Raw genomic sequence first — 12,534 nt, forward strand, 5'->3', positions numbered from 1 at the left:
CAGCCGTTTGTTCCCAATAGAGGTTTCGTATGACTCTGAGGTCTTTACCGTCGATATCTAAAGAATGCAGTATATGGAATAATTTGGCATGTTGAACCTTATCAAAAGCTTTAGAAAAGTCTATGAAACATAGATAAAGATCCTTGTTTTTTTCTATACATCTCTCTGTTAACATTTTTAATGTAAAAATTCCATTTCTGGTCCCTTTGTCTGGGACAAACCCAAACTGTGCTGTTGAAATTTCCGGTTTTGGTCTCAATCTCATCATCACGATTCGGCGTAGGATCTTTGTTAAGTGACTCATAAGGCTAATTGTTCTGTGGAGTGAGCATTCTGTTGCTCCGGTTTTCTTTGGTAAAGTTATGAATATGGAACGTACCATATCACTAGGGATGTTTCCGGTGTCATAAATATGATTTAAGATCTCAGTGGTAAGGTCTAAACCCCACTCATCTAAAGCTTCGATAATTTCAACTGAGATATTATCTGGTCCAACTGCTCTTCCATATTTTGTTTTGTTCATAGCTATTCTTACTTCTTCTTTCATAATAGCAGGACCTTCCATGGGTTTGGAGATGCCTGGCTTGTTTCCGCGTTCGTCGAAAAACAGCTCTTCAATGTATTCACACCAACGCTGCAGAATATCTTTTTGGTCCATCAGAATAGTTCCATCATTTGCCTTGATGCATCCTGCTTGTGAGCAAAACAGTCTACTTGTATTTAAAAAACAAAAACGCAATGGATGTGCCTCGGTTAACCCGAGGCTGAAAATGGTCACGCTACACCACTGGGAGTATCCCTTTGATTTCAATGTGTTTTATTGAGCTTGCTAGTCGCATTTATTTTGACATATCATCAAGTGTCTTTGCCGAGACACAGCCGCGTGCTTTGGAGCGGGGTCGAACCCACGCCCTTTCAAACGTCACGTAGGCTTCCTCACCCCTCGGCTACGCAGCAGACAAGCCCCGACCCTCAAATAAATCCTTTAAGCGTCCGGAAGAAGGTTGATAGACTGAAGGTTTTTTGTTCACTGTTGCTCATATAGCGAACAATAATTAAAGGCCTTACTACTTAATGTCTTCCAGCAAATCGATGGCTGCATCGCGAGCAAGGTGATCAGCATGGATCTCACCTGTTATCCTGAAATAACTGAAGCCGGAACCAACCCATGAGGATGTTGCAGAAGACAAGGATCGTGTACAGGACGTTTGTTTGTTGTTGATGTTGAATTGACTTTTTGTGATGCCGGTTCCAGATTTGGACCAATCATAGCAATTTCAAATGTCGCTTGTAATGTTGTATTAAAGTTTACGAAGGAACTCAGTAGTGAAAACAATACAAAGTACATCGCGAGTCGTCGGCGTGTGTTGGCCCCTATGTTAATTTTCTGTGGGGTTCAGTCACCATCTTAGAAGGGTTCTAAAATATGTGGCCACCAAACCCCAGCAGAGAAATAAACAAGGGACGACCCGCTGCAAATATCAGTTCAGTTGTCATCCGGTCGATTCGGGAGAGGGTTCACTAAGATGTCCTCAACATATTCGAATACGGTTTGCGGGTCTTGGTCAGCGTTGATGCGGACTGCCTGGAACAGGAGAAGAACTCGTCAACTATTTGTATGTTAGGCATGACTATAAAGTAGATCGACTTTCGCTATCAGCAACGTAAACGATATTTCACAAACATAGATACAAGCGACATGTTTTAGCCTAATGCTGCACTGTCAGGCTAAAACAGGTCGCTTGCGTCTACACTTGTGAAATGATCATAAAAGTTACGACAAAAGTTTGAATCAAACAAGAATGAATTTCAAAGCGATAAAATTGAGTTGAGCTTCTTGGTGGCTACGAGTGAACTTGTCCAGCAACCACCGATGTAACAAAAAATTGTCTCGGTTAATTGCAAACATGTCGTTTCTGGCATTATTCCTTGAACAGTTTTGAACTTGAAACCTTGTCCTCAATTCATTTATTCATAATTATTAAGATACATTGAAAGCGAAATCGATCCAGTTGTGGTAACTGATTTAATGAGAATTGTGTCTGTATTTCAATCCAAACATTCAACTCAGTCAGTTTTTACATTGATTCAATGTCTGTACACTGTACAGTGTGCACGTTTAACCAATATAAAAGACTGACTTGCTATCGAGGTACTTACCCCTTCATCTAGGTAATACTCCGTCAGTTCATCAGAGAAGCTGCGATAAGCGTCGAGGGCGTTATGTACCGCCTCTTCACTGTCCGACGGATGACATTGGCATCTCTGCTTTACTTCCGCCGAACGTGGGGGATTGTAGAGTGTGTGGTATCTGGAAGTGTTCAATTTATTTGTTCATTTCACAAACTTGCAGAAGTCGGCACCTCGCCGATCACCTAGGTAAACAGTCAGGTTCCACATAATGACAGGTCTGCTGTGAGGTGGAACGTGATTAAGTTCAACTTCAAGCCATTGCTGGTGACTGAACAAATGTATAATTTACTGTCTTCCGAAAATTTTCAGTCAGGCTGTTAATCGCTTTTTAGCAGTCTAATTGAGCGCTTTTCAGCTTAATTTTTCTCTTTTTCCACTGCTTCCCCTAGGAAACAAATAGCCTAGTTTTTAGGCCTGTATTATGTGTCAGCAAAAAGTAAATAAATTTTTGAAAATTTCAGACACTAGCAGTAGCGTGTGTTTCTCGGCAGTCCAGTGTAGCAACAATTGACAGCGAAAGCTTGCTGCTCTCGACTGCCGAGAAACACATGTTTTTGGAAAAGTCTTGATGGCTTGTGTGGAGGCTACACCGGTATGGTCAGCGAAACACAATGCTCGCTGTTCTATAGTGAGTAGTCAGGTAGTAGCTTACTGACGCCAGGAAGATCGCTCCTTCTCAACACTACCAGTACCGTAACGGTAATCAAAACGTGACAAATCAGGCCGCATCTCTAGGTGGCCATGGACTTGATCTTAAATATCACTAGTGATCTTGAAATTATTCATATAAGGAAAAGACATCACGAAAGGACAAGAACGTCGTCCCATTTTTGTTTAATTTGGTGACCTAAAACCTTTTCTGGGTTCAAAGGCACCACTGTGTAAGCTAGTTCCCCTTACGATATTTGAGCTGCCCCAAAGCAGACGAGCCCCACCTTTCCCCGCTAATCGGGTCGGTCAGCCGGTAACAGAGACGCTCGATGACGCAATCGTCCGGGATATCCAGGAAGAAGACACGATTGGGCTTGATGCCAGCATCTGCCAGACCCTGCATGACAAAGGTATTTGATACGTCACAGAAAGATCAGTAAAACCAGCACATGAAGGCCACACGCAGAAAGTCTTTTAAAACTATTAAAAAAGATATAAATGAAGTAAGTCTATTGAGGATTTCACAATGAAGCAGGATTTCTGTACCGATTTGACATCACATCAACAACTTGCCAATAACGAATGCTCAGTTATGTTGCGAAGCACAAAACAACCCTCAGTCAACTGTGTTTAACTGTTTAGATAGCACTCTAAGGAAAAAGCTCATCACAAAAGGACAAGAATCAACCTAAAAATGATAGATTTTGCTGTCCAGGTCGCGAATTTTTTGTCTCATTTGCCTATTTCTGTAAGTGTAGCTATTACTGGTTACCGCGAGGCGCGCGTAACTGTTTTTACCGATTCATTTTATCGCGCGGTTTTCAAAGTCAGCAGCCGATTTTCGCCCTCCAGATCCAAATCTAAACATTGAACTTGAAAAATAACGTAGCCTGGAGACACACCTAGTCTAGTCAAGTTTAAGAAAAGAAATTGATTCTGGTCACTCTAAAAGTAAGATTTTCCGAATTGATTAAGAATTAACCCTAACCTTACTTTTTATGAAAAGCTTTTGTGCACGCAAAAATTAATTTAAAGAAAAAAAAATTGACTCCGATGGGCGTCGAACCGTTGTTCTCACAAACATAAGGCAAAAGATGAAACCACTGAACCAAACACGCCAACGAAAAATGTTAGCCTAAATGCAAACTCTATGCGAAGTCACAAAGAGTTCGTGGGAAAAAAATTCGCGTCCGGGTCGTGGTTTACTTTCCTGTGTTGCCAGTCTGATGGCACAAAGAATAACTTGGTGCAACAGGACCAAGTCCAGTTAAGGGCTTCGCCATGCGATGTAAGCATCAGACTGGTAGGCTACAAGAAGGAAAGCCCCCTAGCGATTAACAAACTCTTAGCGGAGATCGTTAGTTCCTTCCGCGGTAAACTAGTTTTCATTTCTAATTGTCACAGCGAAAACAACATAGAAAAGTTCTAAAAAGGTAGAAGCGACAAAACAGGAACTATAGACGTGTTTGAGACCAAGATACGTAAAAAAAAATTTGGCACGGTCCGCAACATCTGCAAAAAATTAAGAGAGAAAATAACGCTGGCACTGAAACAGAGATGGCTAGGCGTACGTTCCGAAAACCGGCTCTATCTGACTCGTGCAATAGACCCAGGGAATAGACCTAACTACTGTAGTTACTTACATCGGCTTGATCCCTCGACAATGGGAATCCATGAAGAACCCATCCTCTTGTGGAGGCGTCCAGCTCCGTCAGTCTGTCCACAATTATCTTGTTGACCAAGGTGTTCGGAACCAACTCATCCTTAAGGACAAACTCCTTAACCGCCTGTCCCAGTCTTGAACTGTTGGCGACGTGTTCTTTGATGAGAGTCCCACACGACACTGAAAGACGAACGAACATTACAGAAAAAACTAAAATATTTGATTTATTCCCCAAACAAGATGCCGAACAATCTATAGGGAAGGTAGCCGTCTGAACATTTGAAGAGCTTTGCTTTTATCTAGCCAAGCGGAAACGTTTGTTTTTGAAGTTTCCAGGGGTTTGTTGCATTTTTTTGTTCCCAACAACTAGCCTACGTACTTGGAAAAGACAAAAGCCACAAAACATGGACGTCCATTGATGCTGACGTATTGCACCACGATCGTACTAGGAAAGCCCAAGCAAAAATTTATATATCTACGGAAACTTCTCGGATAGCTACAAAAACTAAAATGATGGTCAGACTAGAAACAAAAAATTACTTCAAACTCATCATGATCTTAGAATACTCTTCATTTTAATAGAGCATACAATATTTAACACCATGGCTACTCGTTAAAGCTACTAGCTAGCAAAAACAAACTTAGTAACAAACTAGAAAATGAACTAGCGAAAACATTTTTGCAAAATGTTTTTGTTAATGTGGAATCTTACCATTGACAAGTTTGTACTTTTGTGCAAGTTTTTGAACGATGGTGGACCTTCCACATCCAGTTGGCCCAATCAGAACAATCCTGGGGGTATGGGGGGCCTCAGAGCGGGGGCGTGAGCTGATAAAGGTCATTGTCTGAAACAGTGGCCGATAAATGATTACGCGGCGGCAGCAACGATTCAATTCAGGAACGTAGTGTCAAGCTTCATCGGAAGGATAAAGACGGGTTGGGTTTCAATAAAGGGCGCTCCTGTTGTCGGGAGTTCCCTAACCACGTCAAACTCTCTATTTAGTCACAAACAACGCTTGTGTAGCCGAAACAACGTCTGCGTTATGTTATGCCCAGAAGACGCTCGGTCGCTGTTTCCCGCCACAAATCGTCCACACATCGACGCCCTTGCTGAACAACATCAAACCAGTGCTAAAAGTGAAGCGGTGAGACCTCCTCGCGATGGTCGAATAATGACACCAATCTCGAGCACAAACTTGTGTTGATGATAAAAGACACTTAAAATATATGCTGGAAGGTGAACAACGAAGTCGGCCTTCCCGCCCATTAAGCCTGGATACGACTTCAAACTTGCAAAACGCACGCGACTGTCGTAAGTGATTCGTCAAGTCGATCACGAATACCGCATCGGCAACGAAAGTGACATCTCCGCTTTTCTCTTGAGGAATGAAACTTTTCGACTGCTTCCTTGAACCACTCTTCAAGTTTTCATTCTTTAAATGAATCTAAAAATCGCGTGGTCATGACGAGACCTACCTGGGCCAGTACATCGGCTTTCGGTTGGTCAGCATTCACCATCTTCGTAATGGCTGGGTATGAGGCAACAACGCCATGGGCGTGTCGCGCGTATTCGTTCTGAAAGAAAGCAATGGTCGTTTTCAACGAGGGTGTGGAAGATTTGAATCACACTAAAGTGATGTCACGAGTAGACTAGAAGACGCAAAGCAGTCGGTGAAAACAACAATCTCTGCTGACTTCTGTTTCCTGTTTGCTTATGTTGGTTTACGACGGATATTGGAAAATCAGTAACGGAACCTACTTCGAAAGTTGTCAAAATATTCACCAAAAATGTCATTTCCCGTAAGAAAAAGCAAATGTTTAACGTGCGCATTGGCCCGCCAATAAGCACGGGCATAGTTATTACGATATCCGGTTATTCGAAGCGATTCTGTGCAAGACGTTGGGCCTGGCTGAGGATCTTATTAAACTGCAAACAGACAATGGACAAGAAATTAATTGGTTGGATAAAGGAATTAAAAAGCAGACTGAATTCAAACGATTCCGGCGCACGGATGCGCCCTTGTTATTCTTAACCTCACCAACTTCATCCTCGTCTCAGCTTCCGAAATCCCCTCTGGCTCCACCAGCCGGGCCTGCACAGTGGGCTCTTGCGGCCAGTCAAAGGTAGTGTGGTAGACATCCCCCGTGATCCGGTCCACACGCTTGCCGGACTGCCGCTCGACTAGGACGGTGTCAGGGGCGTTCAGAAGGACTACACAAAGAGAGGCAACTTTGTCACATTTTTGTTTCAATACTAAACTATAACCACACAAAGCCGAATAACGTAATCAACATAACAACATATTTAAGATTAACATATTAACATATTCTATTTTTAACATATGCTAAATGTGATTGCGTTATCCGGCTCCGTATGTTTATGGCACAATAAGACCAACTCTCTATCAATACCAAATTTCCAGTAAATTGGCGTAGTGGGGGCTGCTGCATTATATATTGCTTCATTATGACGAGAGGGGTGAAAGAGACCAGCGGTGGGTTTAAAAATAGGTTCAGGACCTACCACAAAGTCTGGAGTGACGTAATAGAGATTTTACAAAAAGTGAAGGAGCAAAAATGTAGGTGGTTGAAATAACAACTTTTATATAATACTTGAGAGCACGTGAGTTCTACTCCTAGGCCCGCTACTAGTTAAGGCGACCAACCAACGATCTGAAGGTTGTAGGTTCACACCCCATCGAGATCACATGATTGGATCTTGCCAAGACAATAAGTTTCAGTGACTGCAAGATAGGCTACAGTCTTTTCCTAACTCCTGCTCTTTGTTGCTACAACGCACGCAAAATGTGCCGTTATTCATAAGTGTTTACAAACAAAACAATGTAGGCTACATTTTACAATGTTGTCAAGATACATAAAAAACGCGTGCATACCAGAGTACCATACATACCAATTACCAACACGATTTCACTCAAACTAAATTTTGTATAACGCATAATCTTCCCTCACCGACGTGTTTCAGTATAATTCCCTTCGCTTGGAGTTCTCTGGCTTGGTAACGATTCTGAGGAAAATCCTCCAGCACATATCCACGCCTCATACAGTCCTTACGTGTGAGCCTCTCGTGTATTAATTGCACCTGACAAGAAAACTGGTATTTGATCACGCTTGATATGACTTTTTTTCAACAGAGTAGTACCATGGTACAGTATGTCACTGTTAGATACAACGATACATCATGTCAGAAAGCAGGCTACAAGAAGCAATAAGCTTTTAATCAGCGATGATGATGATTCAGCGGCATCTAATGGATGGAATAGTTCCCGGCAACAAGACTTCAACAATCGGAAACTTCACTCTGTCAATCTCGGTAACTGGGCCTGCGTCAGTGATTCAAAGCCTCTACAAGTATGGGAAACTGCCAGGATTAAGCTCTGCAAGAAGCTTTCCCAGTCCGAGGATAAAGATTCAATCAATCAATGATGCGGCCTACATGAAAAAGACAGCACGGTTCGGTGCAATTACGTGACAGAAGCATGGAATAATAAACATCATATGAAAAAGATTAAAAATCCCACCCAAAGAGCATCAGAAACAGGAATGTCATTTTCAATCTGCTTGTTGGCTTTGTTTGCAGCATCGGACAAGTCGTCGTCGAGCAGCACAGATTTGTCGACGTGCACTGCATTTATTCTACCGGACAGGACCGTACTCTGCAAAAACGTGAAACATCATCATACTTTGACATAAGTTTGTCTGGTTTATAACGGCTTCACACCACATATCAAAAGTGGAGCTGATGGAAAAACATGATCAGATTTTCGCATTCAGCGCCTCAAAAGGCCTAAGTTCCAGGTACCAAATCACGTGTTGAATGGTGGCATTTTTTAATATTTTGGCACAATAGAGAAAAATATTGTTTGGTGACACTCGTCTTCAAATGTGAGTAAAATGTCGAGTTTTACCACTTCTAACCAGTGGCGTAGGAGCATATGCTGCCGCCCCTGGCTTTCGTTGAAAATGCCGCCCTCAGTAGACTGTAGCAAATTTCGAAATAGTTTCATGGTCAAGCAATCTTTTCAATAAAAATAATTACAAATAACGTCTCAGAAGTTCTATATTGCTTGAGAAAGAAGCCTCACTGTCTCAGCGTTGAGACCAAAAATAAAAAGACAACAAATGGACAACAAATGTATTAGGTAGGCAAATAAAAGATTAATAGCCGCCTTAAAATTGAACTTTTCGAGCTTTTGCAGAAGCAAAATCAGCCATAATATCTTCAAAATCAAGTTTTTGAACGTAAGTAGTCTCTTTCTATAGAAAGAATCCATAGAGCTGGTAGCCGATCATCATTCATGGTAGAACGTAAATACGAATTGAGAATAAGTACGAAAATAAATACGAAATGAGAAACTCTTCTCACAGCTCGCAATTGAAACACCAATGGTAAGATAAAGTTTCAGACACAAGCATAAATATGGTGTCTAATCAAGTAGGTGTGATTTAGCTAACCACTGTAAAACATGAAACGCTGTTGCATTACGATCAAACGTGGTTTCACTTTGATTGTTTTTAATTGCTTCACAGGCTACAGCTACCCAACATCACGCAAGAAGCAACTCGAGCTTTATAGCTGTTGTTCTATCCTCAAATTTTTTAAGGTGTGCTAGCTGTCTCTTTGTACAGTAAATCATTTTCTTGTTTTATAACCTTTTTATTTATTTTTGCATTACTTCATTTCTCGTGCTGTGTGCACTGTGCAGCCTCATTTTGCCGCCCCCTTGCAGCCTGCCGCCCCTGGCGCAGAGCCAGAACCGCCAGGTGGCTGCTACGCCACTGCTTCTAACTCTGCTAGGTTTAGCATATGTTGTTTTTTCGTTTGATGGTCAGAAATAAAAAGAAACTACCCGTAGACAGTCGTTGTTTTAACTTTCAAATGCAAGCATAATGAAAGGATGTGCAACCGCAATCACAGCATCCTGAGATGAATAAAAAAGCACCATAATTAAAAAGAAAACTATTCACTTGATAACCAAGTAGTTGGGACTACACATCAGCAGTCCAATCCTATAAAAAGCTAAAAGTATGTAAATTGCATGAATGGACTCAAAGACTTTCTCAGGGTATGTATTTCTGGGAGTCAATCAAATGCTTCCATCGATTCAAAGCAATTTATATTTTTGCAATGACAGGCCAACAAAGCAATAGCCTATCATAATCATTCACTTACAATGCTGCTCTTGCCACTTGCTGTTGGTCCAAGAATTGCTATTTGTGGAACTAAAATATACATATCACAATGATTTATAATTAGAAAAAAAAAACTTTCACTTTTGCAACTCCATTTTCTTTGTCTAGTTTATAAAAATTTCAAAGAATAAATATTGATCATATTATTATCCAATATATCAACTATATGATCTAAATGGAATTTAGCATTAATATTATTAAATCATTAACATTGCTATAACATTATTCATTTGAAAGTAACGTGGTTGTAGCAGATAAAGTAATTTATTGTAGGGATCTTAATCCATTTGCATTGATAAAGCTTCATTTCTAATGCACAAGAAAACAATTTGCAACAGAACTAAATAGCCTGCAACATTGTATGCCAATGCCATGGTAGCACACAAGACAGAGACACAAGTACATACATAACTTATTGATAACTTTTAACTTTTTGATAAGTACACTGTGTGGTAGCCTACTACAAATTATAATAATAACATATGAGATGCTGCAAAGCAAAATGCTTATTCATCTTTTAATCACATACGGTACGGTAGGCTACAGTTAACAAACTACCGTAATAAAGATGATAACAATATTAAAGTCAACAGTGATACACACACACACACAAAAGTAAACAGCTATGCAAATTACTTCTATCAAACTATTTTGCACCAACTTATCGTTAAATGAACCCTTACCATTGTTATTGTCCCTTTTAAGCCATTCAATCGTGAACTGAATAGGATCGAAAGGCTGGTCTATGATTAACTGACTCAATAACCGCTGAAAAATAGAACAGCTTAGAATTAGAAATCAGTAAAGCAGTACAGGAATAATATAGCTGGTTATAGGCATGATATCAGGGATATGCTAATTATCTTTTGATATTATAATTACTAGCCTACTATATAGATTAATCTAAATCAAAACAAGGGTTATCAGAAGATTTTAGCATAGGCCTACAAGATAAATGTTGCTATCAATCAATCAATTGTTTAGTTATGAAAAACAAAATACAAAAGTGACATAAAACAAAAAATATACACAATGATTAAAATTTTGTTTTTGGTAGGGAGACAACGACATGACCATAAAAGATAGGTATCATAGGCTACTAGTCAGTTACAATCCTGAAAAAATAAGTATATATTCAGTATTCAACAATTTAACCAAATCGGTTACAACCAAAAAAGTGCCACAATTACATAAATTACACATCAAACAGCTTTTGTGTTCAGGTATTAAATTATCTAATAATATATGATACAAATCTGGGATATCTACAGTATAACTAGGCTATACATTCAATTTTTTTGTATTTAAAACTGTTGTTAAAACTGTTGTTATTTAAAACTGTTATTTCAAGAAAACTTTCGCAAGTGCTGTAGCCTATTATAGCACACAATCACTTATTGGTCGTTAGTTAATTCTTGGTCGCTGGTTTGAATCTTCATCCTCGGCTTACTCAGTTTGAGGATGCAGATTCAAACCAACAGCAGTTGTTTTTCAATCTCAGTGGCGAACCTTTTTATTCAATGAAGTAGTGTGCCTGCCTCTGCACACTATTGTGTATGAATGTGTAGTTAGATTTACTGTGACGGGGTGGTGGCTGACTAGATGACTGCTTATGGTCTTTCGCTACCATCCTGATTGCGCCATAATCTAACCAACAGTTGTACAATGCATTGTTTTGACAACTACATTTTACTCTGATTGTTTGTTAATATATGGCGCTGTTAAAACAAAATAAATTGACTTGACTTGACTTGGTGTATGCTTGACCTACATCAGCTGTATATTGTGTATAACTAGTTTTAGTGCGCTGTCATGTCCCAAAAATAACCTCAAACAATTGAACACTAAACCATTGATAGTTAGCCTTCCGTGACAAGACAATTTATCGAAAGACAGTTTATCTAACGACAATTCATCGAAACGATAGTTCATCGAACCGACTGTTTATCGAAACGACAGTTCATCAACCGACTGTTTATCGAAAGGACAGTTTATCGAACGACGTATCTCCCGAAACAAATTTTATCTAAAATTTTAATGCACATATGCAATGGAATACTCAAGGGTTAGGGTTAGGTTTTCGATTAACTGTCGTTCGATTAATTGTCTTTCGGTGAACGGTCGTTTCGATAAACAGTCATTTCGATTAACCGTCGTTCGATTAATTGTCGTTCCATAAACTGTCGTTTCAATTAACTGTTGTTCGATCAATAGTTGTTCGATAAACTATTGTAGTACCATAGCTTTAGCCATTGCACTGCTAATGCAGACAAATTGAAAACACATGACAATCATGAACAAGGGATGAACAGATATGAGGTAGGTTACACTTGAACTCTTTTGCAATTTTTTTGGTAGCCTCAGAGGCTATTTGTTTTAGGCATAAAATCTATCCTTCTATACTGTATTATACCTTTGTAATTTATTTTTTGTGCCAACTGAGATTTGGTAACCTTTTATGAAAGAGTATTTAGTACAATCTTTAGTGATTATAATCAATATTTTAGTTCATTAAACCTTGTGTGCTCTTAATAACATGAGTAACGTGGTGAACCTTATGATGTTTGTAGACAACACATTAGAGTTTTCTATCTCATAGTTGTTGACATTCCTGCAGCAAGCAGTCTATCATAGCTATACATATTATTACACACCTTATACATATCAAATACATTGTGTTCTTCAGCATAAATTGAGAACTCTGGTGGAATACGCAATGGCTTCTTTGTTGCATCCATTTTATTGATTTAAAGTTTACTTCATCAATACAACAAGCAATCTACCGTAATAATTGATTTATCAAGTCTTCACTCAAA

At 39.6% G+C, this 12,534-nt stretch overlaps 2 protein-coding genes across 3 annotated transcripts in view; one reads left to right on the top strand and one right to left on the bottom strand.

Moving 5' to 3' along the window:
- Positions 1 to 1,313, top strand: part of LOC145787974 (structural maintenance of chromosomes protein 1A-like) — a 26,516-nt gene extending 25,203 nt beyond the window's left edge. For both annotated transcript variants that reach the window (XM_082599813.1, XM_082599814.1), the window contains one exon: positions 1,086 to 1,313. In XM_082599813.1, coding sequence (XP_082455939.1) covers positions 1,086 to 1,172 — 87 coding nt within the window. In that variant the 3' untranslated portion in view covers positions 1,173 to 1,313. The remainder of the gene's footprint in view (positions 1 to 1,085) is intronic.
- On the bottom strand, positions 1,283 to 12,534 carry LOC145787975 (adenylate kinase 8-like). The gene is made up of 12 exons (XM_082599815.1): positions 12,373 to 12,534; positions 10,402 to 10,486; positions 9,699 to 9,748; positions 8,047 to 8,181; positions 7,478 to 7,607; positions 6,547 to 6,719; positions 5,984 to 6,082; positions 5,220 to 5,352; positions 4,488 to 4,687; positions 3,129 to 3,241; positions 2,161 to 2,311; positions 1,283 to 1,585 (listed from the first exon to the last, which is right to left on the bottom strand). Exons 1-12 carry the CDS (start codon positions 12,454 to 12,456, stop codon positions 1,487 to 1,489), a joined length of 1,452 nt encoding a protein of 483 aa, XP_082455941.1. The 5' UTR covers positions 12,457 to 12,534; the 3' UTR covers positions 1,283 to 1,486.

The sequence above is a fragment of the Aplidium turbinatum genome, chromosome 18 (genome assembly GCF_918807975.1).
Source record: "Aplidium turbinatum chromosome 18, kaAplTurb1.1, whole genome shotgun sequence".
In the NCBI taxonomy this organism is placed as follows: domain Eukaryota; kingdom Metazoa; phylum Chordata; class Ascidiacea; order Aplousobranchia; family Polyclinidae; genus Aplidium; species Aplidium turbinatum.

Bases quoted from the DNA above. Each gene is read 5' to 3' on its own strand.
- LOC145787975 (XM_082599815.1), bottom strand. From the start codon at position 12,456: ATGGATGCAACAAAGAAGCCATTGCGTATTCCACCAGAGTTCTCAATT. The intron at 7,608-8,046 runs GTGGGATTTTTA...TTTTCTTGTCAG, and splicing joins CTGTTTCTGATGCTCTTTGG to GTGCAATTAATACACGAGAG. The intron at 6,083-6,546 runs GTGAGGTTAAGA...GCTTTCTTTCAG, and splicing joins CTGAGACGAGGATGAAGTTG to AACGAATACGCGCGACACGC.